General features: G+C 36.1%; 1 protein-coding gene across 4 annotated transcripts in view; it reads left to right on the top strand.

Moving 5' to 3' along the window:
* Pli (E3 ubiquitin-protein ligase pellino) overlaps positions 1 to 16,598 on the top strand; it is a 513,023-nt gene that overhangs the window by 451,708 nt on the left and 44,717 nt on the right. For all 4 annotated transcript variants that reach the window (XM_069825471.1, XM_069825470.1, XM_069825469.1 and 1 more), the window contains one exon: positions 805 to 903. In XM_069825471.1, the coding sequence (XP_069681572.1) occupies positions 805 to 903 (99 nt within the window). The remainder of the gene's footprint in view (positions 1 to 804; positions 904 to 16,598) is intronic.

Here is a 16,598-nt window from a genome sequence, read left to right as displayed (position 1 = left end):
CCCCTTTTCCTTTGCTTCGCATCGTTTCGTCTCCTTTTCCTTCGCTTCGTCTCCTTTTGCTTCGCTTCGTCTCCTTTTGCTTTGCTTCGTTTCATCTCCTTTTCCTTCGCTTCGTCTCCTTTTGCTTTGCATCGTTTCATCCCCTTTTCCTTTGCTTCGTTTAGTCCCCTTTTCCTTTGCTTCGCATCGTTTCGTCTCCTTTTCCTTCGCTTCGTCTCCTTTTGCTTTGCTTCGTTTCGTCTCCTTTTCCTTCGCTTCGTCTCCTTTTGCTTTGCATCGTTTCGTCTCCTTTTCCTTCGCTTCGTCTCCTTTTGCTTTGCTTCGTTTCGTCTCCTTTTCCTTCGCTTCGTCTCCTTTTGCTTTGCATCGTTTCGTCCCCTTTTTCCTTTGCTTCGCATCGTTTTGTCTTCTTTTCCTTCGTTTTGTCTCCTGGTTAGTTTCGTCTCCTTTTGCGTCGTTTTATCTTTTATTTCCGCTTGTTACGCCTTTTTCTATTTTGGTTTTCTGCTTCACTTGTTTCGTTTGATTTTTGTTTCGTTTTTTATTTTTATTTAGTTTCTTGTATATTTTGTTCCGTGTCTTGTTTGCTATGTGACCTGCTTTTAGTTCATTTGATTTTTGTTTAGTTTTTTTTTTTATTTTTATTTAGTTTCTTCAATATTTTGTTTCGTGTCTTGTTTGCTGTGTGATCTGCTTTTAGTTCGTTTTTTTTTTTGTTCCATATGCTTTTCTTTTGTGTTTGTTTTAGACCTCTTTTCTTTATTTTATTTTTTCCCCACTTTTCAACATGCTGTAATGTTTCAGGTGGATGATGAAACGAACGATCTGCAAGACGGGACTCTCATAGACCTGTGTGGTGCGACGCTACTTTGGCGTTCAGCTGAGGGACTTGCCAAGTCACCGGTAAGTCACAGATTTGTAAGCTGTGGACAGAGATTAATATTCAAGAAGTGCCCGGAGGGAGTGGTAATTTTTTCCCGATAGGAAAAATCTCTCCTAAGGATTACAACGAACTATTGTGAAACATCTTTCGTATTTATGACACAAATCATTAATTGTGACGAGCAATAATCTCTATAACCTTCACATAATACAGTAAAATCTGCCTATAACGGAATCCTCACGGGTCCATAATTTGATTCCTTTATAAATAGGGATTAATTAGTTGACTACATAATTAAAATTACAAATTTTTGTACAGCCACGTACTTCAAGTATTACTGATGACGCTGAAACTTCTAATGAAGAAATGAATTATGTATGCCTGAATAAAAAAAAAACTAATACAGTAATGTGCAAATTTAACACACAGAACACTACGGAAATAAGTGCCATGGACCTGAGCCGAGATCGAACCCGGAACCTCGGGCACAGAAGGTCAGCACTCTACGGACTACACCTCATGTTAAAAAATCGTACATAAATAGTAGCTGTTTTGAAGCTTATCTTAACGCTTTGCATGAACACGGTATATAAATCTGAAATGTATAATTTTTTCCAATTTTTTTTTTCTGAAAAAAAAAAAAAAAGCATTTTTTTCCTACCTAGGTTGGTATTTCTGCATTATTTTTAAAATGCAATTGAGGCGTTCTTTGGAACAAGAACTTAACTATAAATTTTTTAATTTGAGTTTCATAGGATCAAGCATTTTGGGTGTGGTATAATAGTATTGCGCAGAATGACATTCAAATGTTTCTAGAGGGCGCTGTGTTTGGAGGAAAATAATATTTTGGCAGGGGAGACGTGTTATTAAGGGTTCAATATTTGCTGGAAACGGGAGAAACGACTTAAGATGCGTTAAATTGTCATTCCAGAGACCGCCTGAATTTTCTTACAATTTGTATCGGGTATTTATTAATATACTCAAAATAAAACTTAATTTTATCGCATGTGTGATTTGAGAGCATGACATTTCTGTGGAATTTGTTTTAGTCGTCTTAGATAATAAAAAATGTATTGAAAATTATTTCAATATTTTATCAAATCCTTCCTGTGCGGAAATTTGCTTAAAAACCTATGCAAATAAAAGCTTCAAGATGCAAAGTCGTATTACGCATCGTTAGTATAAAAGTTTAGCTTCCCTTCATAAGGACGCGTGGTTAAAAAGGCGGAAGAAGACTGCTAATGTTTTTCTTTAACTCCAGCACTTGCATTTTCATGAAATATGACCCTCGTTTGCTTCGCTTAAAAGAATGTCAGTATAATATTCTGCGCAATGCATGGAAGAAGAAAGCGCATTTAAGTAATGAACTTCTTATTGCTTTGTGGAATTTTGCGTAGGCCAACTCTGGTGTCTAATAAATCACCGAGAAGTCTGAAACTTTTTAAAATTTTCTAAGAGGGGGGAAATAAATGTTAGTTGCTTTTTAGTCTCGGAAATGAGTTGAGAGAAAATTGTCTGGTTTTTTTCTTGTCAAACTGTCTTTAAGAAGTTGAATACAATAACAAAAATTACGAAGAAAAATATCGTTAACAAAATAAAATAAGCTATGAATAATAGTTAACCCTCTAATAATAATAATAATAATAATAATAATAATAATAATAATAATAATAATAATAATAATAATAATAATAACTAGCCGTACCCGTGTGCTCCGGTGCACCTGTTAGAAATAAATATAAAGTAATTACATAATTAAAATAGGACGTTTGATCCAGGGAACATTCGTGTTTGATAGAAGGATAAATCGTTTAATATGTTACTTAATTTAAATTGTATTTAAATAATTAAAATGCGATCATTTTGGTCCAGAGACCACTCATTTGGTGCAATGACAATTCCTTTAACATGTTTCTTATTTCTTATCACATGCAACCATACTTTAATGAATGTACAAAATAGCCTATTAAGTTTTCTGTGCATAAGAAGTTATTTTAATCTTACCTGTCCTCGATTCACTCAGAAGTTACTGTAATAACATTATAGCATTATGTCCATCTAGAGAAACTACACTTTCCAATGGTGAAATAATAATTAATTATACAAATCGGTTAATTTAGCTTCCGATATTACTTCAGACAAACACAGAAACATTCTCTGTAGGCTATCTTTCATAGCTTTCGATTGTTGCTGTCCAAGGCCTCTTATAGACGAAGTCATTTGTTTTGTAATTCATTACATGGCCTTAGATGGCAGTTATTTTAATTTTAAAACTCATTTATCTCATTAAATATCAGTCCTATCAAAATTTTTCAAGGAATAAAACTTATCGCAAATTATTTTTAAAGAAACTTTTGTTATGTAACATTTTTCACAAAAATCAATAATAAGCGGGATATTTCGATTTAATTCAGGCCCGCTTATAACCCCCCTTTTAAATAATGTATTTTGAATGCCATATAGCCTAAAATCTAAGTTACAACGAACTTAATTTATATTCCAATTTTCATCGAAATCCGTTCAGCCATTATCGCGTGAAAAGGTAACAAACATACAGACAGACAGACATACAAACAAAAAAAAAAGCGATTTTCGGTTTCAGGGTGGTTAATTATATATGTTAGGACCAATTATTTTTGGAAAATCGAAAATTACCAGAAAAATTTCGGCTACAGATTTATTATTAGTATAGATATGATGATGATGATGATGATGATGCGTTCAAACAGAATTTACGAGGACAAGTCAAGCCACAGACAATTCACAATTAACTCGTAACTTATATTGTATATATGTTAAGCACATGGGAATATTCCGTAAATATTATTGTTCATCTGTATGAGAGTACCGTCAACCTTGTATTTTTAATGCTTGGTTATTTAACGACGATGTAAATTATTTAACGTCGATGGGATTGGTGATGGCGCTATGGTATTTGGCGATATGAGGTTGAGAATTCGGCATAGATTACCTGACATTCACTTTACGGTTGGAGAAAATCTCTGAAAATACCCAACCAGGTAATCAGCCCAAAAGGGAATCGAACCCACGCCCTCAACCTTGTATTTACTTTCTACAGTAACGCATGCATGCGTCTGTTTTGCGTCCATGTCAAAACACAACTGATTAAAAATTATTTTTAATGTATTGCCAACTCCTCCATGAATTATAAATTTATAATGAACTCTTCCAAATAGTTTATAGGTATGCTGATTCCCCTTATGCATATGAATTGACTCGTTCACATTGTTGGGTTTGTGTCGCAAGGATTTCCATGGCAGATTCATAGTAATTTCGTTTTCACAAAATCCTTCCTTCCTTTCTTTCTTTCCAATAGTGTAGATCGAATATATACCCCACACGTCAAAAAAATTATAGGCCTATGTCCCGTCCTCCCCAAAAATAACACCCTTATTAATTCAATCATAATTCTGCAAAGTAACATGAGTTTGAACTCTAGAATTGAAATGAATTGTTCATTTCTTTGGTGATATGGGAGGAGAAAATCGCTGTATGGAATATAGCACTCGCTGAAATGGGTAACGGGTAAGCAGTGCATCGAAATATGCACCTTCGTGCGGAAGGGAGAGGTAGAAAGCATACCCGCCAGCAGCCACGGTTGCACGCCAGTGCAGTGTCTTATCCGGGGTAAGAAACGCTAGCTCGAGAGTGCACTGTGCTGATGACCGCTTCTTTAATGCTTCTAGTTCAGTTTTCTTGCTCTCACGGTTAGCACTCGTTTTTAGGCCTGTAGAAAATTATTAATCTAATATTAAAACAGCCACCGGCGTGGCTCAGCCGGTTAAGGCGGTTGCCTGCCGATGTGAAATTGCGTTCGGGCGCGGGTTCGATCTCCGCTTGGGCTGATTACCTGGTTGGGTTTTTTTCCGAGGTTTTCCCCAACCGTAATGTAAATGCAAGGTAATCTATGGCGAATCCTCGGCCTCATTTCTCCAAATATCATCTCGCTATCACCAATTTCATCGACGCTAAATAACCTAGTAGTTGATACACGTCGTTAAATAACCAACTAAAAAATATTAAAACTGGAAATTGTTGAAATTAGAATTTTATAATTTACTTGTGGAAATATTGTATTGTTCCTTTTTAAAAACTCGTGACTCGTGCAAAGAAACAAATACTGTACTGCATTTTTGACACCGTTTTTGTTTTCAGAATCCGGCTTCCATTTGTTGACGTGTGTGTAGTAATGATATTTTCCCGCATTGCTTTTGCAGCGATTCTGACAGTCATTATTGGCGTTGTCCATCCCCCGAAACACCCTCCCGACCCCGTTTGCTAGATGTAGGACGTAATCTCGACTGGCCGGTTGCTATGGCTACGATGCCTGTGGTGGGGGGATGGTGTAATAATAGGTCCCCTCTGAGAGGGATGGTAGGGGGTAAATATCCTCCAACCACGGGAGATGGAATATGTTGATGGCCTGAATGAACGCGTGATCTCCCGCTAGGATTTTTTCCAAGACGAGGTGTCTGCGTGTGACTTGGAAAATATTAGTTCGTCTTTATTCCCGTATAAGCTGCTCGTCTGTCTTCGCCGAGCTTCACCTTCTCGATGGAAATGGGAGCTATTTCCTTTACAGTGCGGATATCCTCAGACACGGCTTCAAAACCCAGTACGGTGCTTGTCGATGGCAGGAGAAAGACCGGTAATATGCCCCATTACCCGACCTATTTCCTGTATTTACTTCCTCGAGTAAAATTGAAATCCTTGATAGCATAAAAATCTGGGGGAGCAAAGACTTGCGCTCCCTTTTGGAATTAAGAAATTACACCATAAATAGTTAAGAGAAGATCGAATTACGACATTGATGGTGAAAAGCCAGTCAGAGTAAAAATGTATTGGTAGTTGTATGGAGAATAATGAAACAAATAACTCAGTTTTGTTACGTGGGATGTAATGTACCTTGCGTATGATCAAATGATGCCGAAGGCAGTATCGAAGTTTCAAAGAATAATAGATACCATTGCATACATTTTATCTTTCCACGCGCAGATGTACAGTGAAAACGGCAGTGCACAGCACAGATGCCCATACTTGGCCCGCGCTGAGCGCTCGGTTATGGGTCAAGAACAGGCGAGTTAAACCGTAGGACAGACATTTCTTTAGAATTTTAAATTGCGAAAGTACTAAAGACGAAGTTAAAAATGTGGAAAGATAAAATGTATTCACTGTATAAAAGGATCGTCGTCAAAAATACAGTATTAACAGTAAATATTCTCGCAGGGTTCTATAAAACTGTGACAATACCTTTATAAATACATGATTCAGAAACTTTCATTTCAGCAAGCCAAAATAAATTGACTTGTAGATATTTCGTACTTAGTATGAACCTATAATTCGATCAGTAATTTAGGAGGAATCGTTGTAAACTTAAGACGGCTTGTCTAGGATAGCTTATTCTGTATTAAAGATATTGAAAATATCCATTTTTCAGAAGATTTCGAAATCTTTTCTCTTTATTTTTTACTTAATCCGTAATTTAATTTTAAATAAGATGATATAGACATATCAATGTTAAACAATGATATATTTTATTTATTTATTTATTTATTTATTTATTTATTTATTTATTTATTTATTTATTTATTTATTTATTTATTTACTCGAATAGAAAGCTTATGTCAAATTAGATGTTGTTCAGTCAACTGTCCGAAGACAGATCTGGATTCTCAAGTGATACGTTGGTATCATTTTTAGGCAACTGAGCCAGGAGATAATGAGATAGGGTGGCGAGTTCCTTTCCCCCTCCATTGTATACTTCTCCTCTTAGTTTGGCAGAAACAGACTTTAGGCGTAGTTAATTAATGGATATCTAAATTACTTACAATATACAAGTCTTACAGGTGGTTTAATATCCTAGTATTGCTCTGTTATCGACAACTCTTAATAACATACTCGTATACAATAGTAATTTACGTTACAAGAGCGGTATGTTGACGTTTTTATGGTCGAGGAAAAGATTGAAAAAGCGAAACGTAGTTGAGCTTTTTTAATTTCCGAGAACATGAAAACAAACATACCGCTCGTGTATCGTACATTATTTTGTGCGAAGATCGTTTATTACATACCTGAAAGACGAATTTCTAATTAGTTGCAATGAAATCTCCATGTTGGTTTCTGTTTAATGACGGCAACTTCGGAACACCAAAATATCTTTCTTCATTTCTGTGTTTACTATACTCCAGCAGGCCGTGATATACGTCTGTCTTTTTTTCCCCCAGTCTATAAATGCGAACTTAAAACAAACGGTAAGGTTATGTAATGATTTATTTTTCATTTTGATATTTTAACAATATTATTTATATAACATATTGCAGTAATAACATCGGCATCTGAAATCTTGTTGATTTTTTCACGGCTTCCTTAATGTTACTTGTATCAGGAATGCAATAAGTTTCGTGGAGTAGTAGACTTTACTTAATTTTTGCAAATATTTAAAAACAATAATTAACATTGCAATTTAGGTGAAATTGCAGTGGTAAGTTTCCAATTTATAATTATTACTATGTTAAACGTCTCTAAAAATAATATGTTAAAAGCCTAAAGCAGTAAAATGAATGTGGCGCTTAAGCGGTAAGAAGAGGGAAATTGTTATGTGTGTTACGTTGGGAATACTGAATGTGGTATTTCACACTTACCGCATATTGTTTCTGTGCGGAAAACAAGCAAATACGCACGATCTCGCACAAAAGTAACTTTCCCTACTCGAAGTTATTCCATTGCTTTTCATTAAGAGTGGTTGATAATCTTAATAGTCACAGGAAATGAACATGTTTAATAATAATAATAATAATAATAATAATAATAATAATAATAACAACAATAATAATACTCCCTAAAATAAGCATTTGGAAGTTTATTTCAGTTCTTTGTTCCGTTGAAATCTTAAGCTGCTGTTGATCTCTTCAGCGTTTCTTCGGTTGTTCAATATCTCGTCGACCTCGTGGCAAATACCGATAAGCCAATAATGGGAGACGATGTTCATCCATTCTTTCCACATGTTGTCATTTTCGCCGGTATTCCATTATCCCCTCTACAACATTTAGCACTTCCACTTTCATCACGAATGTCTGTTAGTTGTCCCTCCCCATCTAGTCTGGTTAAACTCAGTAATGGTCTTGAAACATCATTTATGTTCCTTCTCGTTTTTATCCAACTGGGAGAGTGTGCATTAAGAATTTACAGTTCACTTCCTATTTTAATCTGAAGATTAAGTTAAACTTATCTAAAATTGAAACTCTGCCCCTTTAAATTCAGTGTGGGGTAAAGGTTGGTAATATTGTGATATGAGTAATATTGTGGTAGTTCTTTTTGACAATTTATTACAATTTTACTGAGGGAGAGGAAATCGGTTTTTTTACGTCAGCGTATTAAGGGGATGTTCGTAGGCAAGTTTCTGCACAAAACCGGTCCTTCTGTCGCTCTGTAAAATTGTAATAAATTCTCGGAAGGAACTATCATTACTCGTATCACAATATTACAGACATTTACCCTGTAGAAAATAGTGGCGTTTTTATTTGTTTTTTTTTTTTTACGAGAAACAAATTTTACTGCGTCATTGTAAAACTAGTATTACTCGACCAAGGCCAGTGGAGCCGCGGGGGTAATATGAACTATTGCGGTGCGGTATTACGAACGCAGGAGCAGTAGCGCCACGGCTCCGGGCTGCAGGACTCCACTGGCCTTGGTCGAGTAATATTTTATTTGCTATGCAATTGAGTATTTCGAAGATATACTTTCCGACAAATAATTATTAATTTCTCTCATTCTTGTCATCTTTCACCTCTTCTTTTCATATCGACATAAAATTCAGTGAGGTGTAAGGCAGTGTATATCGTTTTGACCAACACTTGTCAGGCATACGTTGCGGGCGTCACTGGTCATGTGGTCAGCACGGCACAAGGCCACAGCTGAGACAGAAGGATAGCACACGACAAGGGGCAAATACTCAGTCTCGTGGAGGAAAATAAGTCTCTTACATTGCCCACGCTGCGAATTGAACCACGTACTCCTTGGATGGGAAGCACATACGCTATCTACAGGGTCAAGGTGGCGGATATTATTAATAATTTTAAATACTTAAAATAAGTATCCATATTTGGACAAGTCTGGAAAAGAAAATGTGCGTAGAACCAGCGCATAGCATAACGTGAAAGGAGCAGTGCGGCAGTGGGAGTGGTGTAGTTGTCTCTTGTCTTATCGCAATGGTTGTCTCAATTGAAGGGTAATGTTATCAGTGGTTACACCACGTAATTAAAATTGAGAAAGACTACTCACACACTGAAGGCCTGATCGATGACATTGTGTGTTGAGAGTGAGTACACGGACTTCGGTCTCGACATGTAACCTTCAGAAAGACTTGTGCAGACCTGCTCCCGTGCGCTCTAAATAATGGATGTAAGTCCTGTGTTTCTTAAGGGGGTAGGTAACCTTAAAAAAACCTGTTTTTTTTTTTTTTTTTTCAAAATAATTTTTAAAGTACGCGCCGTATTCTGGTTTATTTTGGTGAAACAATTATTTCAATATGTATACTAGTTTTAAACCTATGATTGTTATGAATTTTAATGCAAGGCGGTGCAGATGGTACTATAGGTTAACAACTGGCAAAACTCCGTTGTAGGAGGTTACTAAACCTTACCGCTGTGCTGGAGGCAGAGTCTGGAGTTTCCTCCATTAATCTGTACCTTTATCGCTACTGATTGACACGTCATCTGATGCATCACTGCTATCAGTACGCGCTGCTATTGGCTGACAATTAGGAAGAAGGAGGTGAATAGTATAATGTGTCACTCTTTAACATTGACGCTTACGCAGACCAACGGAGTTTTCTAAGTTGTTCCCCTATACTAGTACATTGCATATTATTATAATTGAAGAGTCGACTGCAAGAATGATGGATGTCACTTTCTTGTCGAAAATGAACCAAGACTGTCAATGCATAGCTTAAGACATATAGAATGTATATGGCATTAACACTGATAGTCATTGTCCAGTAATGATCGGAAAATCACAGTTAAGCTCTGAGCGCTAAGCATTTCAAACTTTCAATTGATTCTCCTGAAAAATGTATTCCAAATGACATCCGTCATTCTTGCAGTGGAATCTTCAATTAATGCTCTCTTTTTCCGCTAACTGTACTCTGAAAATACATTTCAGTGATAATTATGAAACTACTAAACAGAATTTTATTAAAATTTTTGTGCATATTTACATACATACTATCTACAAAAAATGATGAAGCCCTTCTATTAGATTGTGTGCCTACAAAAAATAATTTTCAACTAAAATACCTCGAAAACTTGTTACGTAAATTTAAACATAAACTAAAAATATTACTTATTTAACTATAAATCTGATTGTGGTCAGTCTTTTAAAGCCATATTTTAACTTCAAAATGAAAATAACAGAGCATGGAAATGTTTAAAATTGGTGTAGAGCGACAATCTGGTTTCTGACAAAACGAGTAGACGCCATTTTGAATAATTAATAAGTCGTACTAAAAATTGAAAATTATTTTATTTTATAGAAGAATTGTTAACTCTGTTAATTTGAAACTGTGTATCGGCTATGGACTGTACAGCCCAGTTACTTTATGGTGACAGCTCGTCGACGCGAGAGAGGAGAAGGTTCGGCTGTGGGAGGGAGACCGATCCGAGACGGAGCGAATGGAGGGAGGGAAATACAGTCATATTAGAAATGAAGTCTCACGTTGCAGCGTCTGCATAATTTTGAGCTTCTATCACTGTGTTCACTTCATACACCGGAACAATAGTCACTAATAAACACTAAAGAAGTAAACTAACATGTAAATACAATGAGCAGCAGTTCGGAAAAATAGTCATTAATAAACACTAAAGTAGTAAACTAATGGAAATACAATGAGCAGGAGTTCGGAACAATAATAAACACTAAAGAAGTAAACTAATGTGGAAATACAATGAGCAGCAGCTCGGAACAATAGTCACTAATAAACACTAATGTGGAAATACAATGAGCAGCAATCGAATCATTATATTTAACAGTTAATCACTAATTAACAATGAAATACACTCATGCGGAAATACCGGTAATGTTCATCAGTGCTTCACTGTTACCTTACCATCATCATCATCATCCATGTGAATGATGGGGCGGCCTTCTTCTCTGTACTTCTTTATTTTCCTCAAATACTGCAAACTTTTGGCCCTAATGCTGTGATTCTCCATCACAATTTGGCGATTATTTTGTGTTTTTTTTTTCAATGAAATCCTAATTTGAAAATAACTGTCCTTAAAGTCGAAATACCTACCTGAAAGTCGATAGTCTTTCAATTTCAATAATATATATATTTTTAAGTGTGGGCCGCTATTTCTGTGAAATATAGAACTCGTGCTTTGGTTCGTCTTATGACAGCTTCATTAAAGTTGTCCACAGTTGATTTCGGCGCCGATTATCAATGTCTTTACTCGCCCTTATTATTTGGCTAACACAGCTTTCAGACAGCGGTAAACTCTGCTACAAGTTTTCCAACATTTGTTACGTTTTTTCTTCCGACGCTATCTTCATAAAGCGCTACACGTTGCTCACGACTTCTCGCGACTGCGAATGCAATACCCGACCTTTCAGTTTGCTTCTAACAGGCAGCATTTTCACAAACAGAAAATAGCAGTGAATCTAGACAATAAATACTACATACTATATAATACAAAACAGAAGCATTACAACTATTTAAGTAACTAAATGAAATGTACGTAACAAACACACTAAATTGCAATATACAAGACTGCGGTGGTGTAGTACGTCCTTAGCGCGACTGTACGCCCACACTAACGCTCCCGAGATGTGACCGCTAAGGCAGCCAGTGGAAGACTAAAATGAACACCCCTTCGAACAAACAGTGAACTCGCCCAAACCACTGCGTCGCCAGACCAGAGCTGTCACCATAAAGTAACTGGCCTGTACACTAGGGGAGGGGGAATGAAATCACATGGTCAGCTTTTCAATGCTCAGCTGTTACCTACCTCCATAAAAACATTTTTTGTCAACTTGTCGGACAGTAATAATCTGATTTATTAAGTACAGCGGAATCTTATTAATTTAACTAATTAAGGCCCGAATCTGTTCGGATTATTCGAAATAATTACATTTGCCGATGTAGTACTTCATATTTATATTTCCTCAATTATTGCATACTATTTCTTTTATTAGATTTCATAGCGTATTATTCATTTTTTTTATTATAATTTAAAATCTTGTAGCGTTGGAACTATACCAGCCCAGGACGATTGACTTTAAAGAAAGGGTGATAAAATACTTAGCATGGCTTTTTGTGTGAAGTAAAGCTGGGTGTCGTGTATCGTACATTTGAGACACGTGAAATAAATCTGTTCCTGATGGTAAATTTGGGTCAGTCATTTCTAGCCCACGTTGAATTTCAACGCCGAATATCCGCACATGAAAGCAGAGTTAAATGAAATACTACCTTTATCACTATGGCTCGGATAAAGTAGCTGTATCAGGATAGGCATCCTTGGTCCGTGCGTTTTGTTTACAAACATCAGCTAGTTGTCGCGTGTTCCCCAGCCAATACGCTGATGCTTTAGCAAGGGGTTGGGGAGCTCTCTTCCCATCAGGTAGAGTTTTGGCTAGTGGAAGGAGGTAGTGTTTACTTAGTCTGAAGCAAGTCATGGCCCTATCCTATGCAAACTGTTATACAGCTACTTTATTCGAACCTTATTAATACAGTATGTGCAACTCTTAAGTACTGTGCAGCCTATGAAACTTTACAATCTGACTGGACAGTAACCCTCATTTTCTCTTTACACCAATTCTCCCGTCCACGGATACGGTGTGATAGTAGTTCATTTCCGCGCTGTGTGTCGCATTTGCTTTCCTTGACATTCACGCAACAGTAATTGCGGGTCTTAATTTTGAAAAAAGACTGTCAGTGTCATAACTAGCGCAGATTTCACCCACTTGTCAAATTCATCCGCCTTTGCAAGGGCATTTCAGTTCACGTTCTCTTGCGCGGGTCCATGTTTGGACCTATGAGAAGTGCATACAGATGCCGCCCTTGATTATATATTCTGCTCTTGTAATTAGTAGGTACTGTCGTATACTGTTAATGGCTGATTATACCTCATACGTGTTTGCACCTGGCTTCCTACCACTAGAGAGTATATTAAGGAAGTATTCCAGGTGGAGACATTATGGATATGAATAGCCTGAAACACTGATGTCAAATTTCGTCTATACTTGGTCGTCTGCGTTTCGTAAACAACTCCAGTGCTATTAATAGCTTTATGTAAGGTCCAGTGACGCCAGGTTAGGCTCGTTACAGACTGTCGATAGAAATAGAAGAATTATTTTTCTGTTTATGGGTCACTTAAAATGATGACTTCATACCAGAAGTATTGGAGTTTGATCTTGATGTTGCACTAAAAATCTGAAAATATGCATGCAAGATCATCGTTGGGGTAAGTTTCTGTGGGGTGGATAAGGTTTCCTCCTACTTACCGGTTTCCCCACGCATTTTCTTCCAGGAGTGCTTAAATGTCGTTATGCTATTACGTCATCGATAATTTTCTCTCAAAAGGCAGGTCCTCTACTGCAAGCCTAGCAAATTGTGTCTTATCTCGGTCACCATATAGCTATCACCAGTTACCAAGTCTTCAGGCTGCGGTAAGGCCTGTGTTTGCGCCAGCCGTCTGGATTTTTGCACGTACCTGATACTCGCTCACAACACCATATCACACTCTCCATTCCTAAACACAGAGCATCCTTCTACTCTTCATCTTTCACCGTCTCTGCAGCTCATCTCTGGAACTCTCTACCACAACATGTCAGAGACTGTCGGACATTGTCTAGTTTCAAAAATAAATTAAAATTGCACTTTTTGAATTAGATTCCTTTCAGTTATAAGCCCTTTTCTCTGCCATAGTTTTGTAAAAATATAGGCTATATATTTATTTTTCCTTCCTTTCCCCTTTTTGTTCTCTTTATCAGCCAATGAATTTATTATCATAGTCTTTTTATCGTGAATTTTATTTAATTTTCGTATTTCTTTTCTTTTTTATTATTATTTTATTACATTCCATTTTGATATATTCTTCCTTACGTTTTTCCATATTAACCATTTGTACTAAATGAGTTGCTTTCACTATATTCCAATGTATTTTACTTTCTTTTTTTTTCTATTATGGTATTATTTTCATGTTGTTTAGTGTCGATTTTATTATTATTATTATTATTATTATTATTATTATTATTATTATTATTATTATTATTATTATATTTTTTGTAATATGTTAGTATTCTGTTCTTTAACTTTTTGTTAAATTTTAACTGCTTGTATACTTTGTGACCTGGTAGAGTGTAAGAGAAGGCCCTATGGCCTTAACTCTGCCAGTATAAATAAAGAATTATTAAATACCTAGACTTTGCAGACACAGTTCTACTTCACCACAAGTTTTCAGGCTTCTCCAGCAGTCGTCATAACCTCTCAGTCATCGATAAGCGTTTCTTTTGCTGTTACTTTTCCCCCTGACTAAATGTGGTTTCACACCTGTAGAGTAACGGCTAGCGCGTCTGGCCGCGAAACCAGGTGGCCCGGGTTCTATTCCCGGTCGGGGCAAGTTATCTGGTTGAGGTTTTTCCCTGGTTTTCCCTCAACCCAATATAAGCAAATGTTGGGTAACTTTCGGTGCTGGACCCCGGACTCATTTCACCGGCATTATCACTTTCGTCCCATTGAGACGCTAAATAACCTAAGATGTTGATAAAGCGTCGTAAAATAACATACTAAAATAAAAATGTGGTTTCAGAAACTTTTAAATTTCTCTATGAATAATGTAGGTAATCACGAACAATATGACCGATTACTGTTGCCCAGCGTCTTCCTATTTCAAGACATTGTGTGTAGTAAAGCTACTAGGCCTATATGGAAATTCTCCACCGATTTTACTTTCCTTCCGAAGGAAGTTAACTCTCGGAATTCTTTCTTGCTCCTGGGAAATAAATAGTAGTTGAGCTAGAATCTATTTAGTAACTTAAAATTTTGTTAATCAATTAATTATATTCAAGTGTTAAAAGTAGTGTACGCAAGATTCAAAATGGATTAACATTTTAGTTCATTGTTTTATGCAGTGCCAAACGAAATATTTCAGCAACATTTTCTTTGTTATGCGAAACTCCTCAGTAAATCAACATTTTTTAAAATGTAAACTTATTATACCTATTCATTAACACAATTTCCAAAACTCCAGAGAGTTATGGCGCTTCCTTAAAAAATATATTTTTAATTCTCTCCTATAGAGTGTTTGTTTGATCAGTATTAATTCCAAAACTGCAGTAGTCTCAATTACACTTCTCCCATTAACATAGCTAGGGTCATAAAGAAATACATTTTTGTGGGTTACTTTGAGATGTTAGGAAGTAAATATTACTAGAAGTGACATCAAAATAAGCAATTTTATCAAGTTAGTATATTTTTATTCTTTTTCGAAACGTAGGAATTGTCTGACAACTAGGGACCGGATTTTTATGTAATATCAAAGTGTAAAATATGTACACATTTATGTAATAAAAATAAGCTGAATATGTACCAAAATATGTAAAATCATAAAAATATTTAGTATCAATATCTGCCAGGTATAGGATAGGTAAGACTTTCCAGTTGTTATTTCATAGAGCACCCTACTTTTTTTTACCGCACACTTGACACATTACTATTTTTCCATCTGTAGGCCCTAGTGAAAGCTTCGTCCATCGCAATTCATGATATTGATACAGATGCCATTTTAGTTAGTTAAAAACAGTAGATAAACTCACTTGCACTTTATACTGTAGGTACTAAAACTAGAAAACTGAGTGAAATGAATAACACAACAGTACTGCAAGCACTGTTTCGCTTTACTGGATTAGGAGAAAATAAGAGGAGATGTGGGACACATGCATTTTAGTTGCTCCCCTGTAAGAAACAAAGTAGGCTACCTATTGCAACCTCAAACTATGTAGGCATTTACAAACTGTTGTTTGAAAAGTAACATTCCTGTCTCATTCAGAAGGGTAGGTTTATCCCAGCAGAGGACCATATTTTCTAATTGCTCGGAAAATGCCATTTCCTTATAGCCTAGGTCTACTAAATTTAAAGTGAAGAGGTCAAGAAATAACATGAAAAGCTACCATTTATTTTAATCTTCAAGTTTGTTCATTTGCTCCAGCTTCTTCTCAAAAGTCGGATATTTTATTACGGCTCATGTCAGACTTGTCACGGGTTTTCCTGGAAAGATTAGGAAGAGGGTGGGTAAGGTTGCAAATTGCATGGGAACGGCTTGGGTAGGTAAAAAGATTTTTTTTTTAATCTGTATATTTCAAATTGTAAACTTCCCCAGCAGAAGTTCCTTTTTTCCTTTCATAGAAGTAAAAATGAATAAAACCCCAAAATATGTAGATTTATGTAATACCAAGCCATAATATGTAATGTGGGGAAATGTGTAAAAATATGTAGTATGAAATTTTAATATATTAATGGCAATTACAAGATTCGCAAAGATTTATTATTTATGTACGGTTAGGTTGAAAGGAATATAATATGTAATTACATAAAATTCCGGTCCCTACTGATAACCTCCCCAAAAGTGAGCACTTTTCTTGTCGATAAACCCTATGATAAGAAGGTTTTTCATTACCGTCTACGATGTTATGTTAGACC

This window comes from Periplaneta americana, chromosome 5 (assembly GCF_040183065.1).
Source record: "Periplaneta americana isolate PAMFEO1 chromosome 5, P.americana_PAMFEO1_priV1, whole genome shotgun sequence".
NCBI classification, from domain to species: Eukaryota; Metazoa; Arthropoda; class Insecta; order Blattodea; family Blattidae; genus Periplaneta; species Periplaneta americana.
This window is presented reverse-complemented; position numbering and strand designations above follow the sequence as displayed.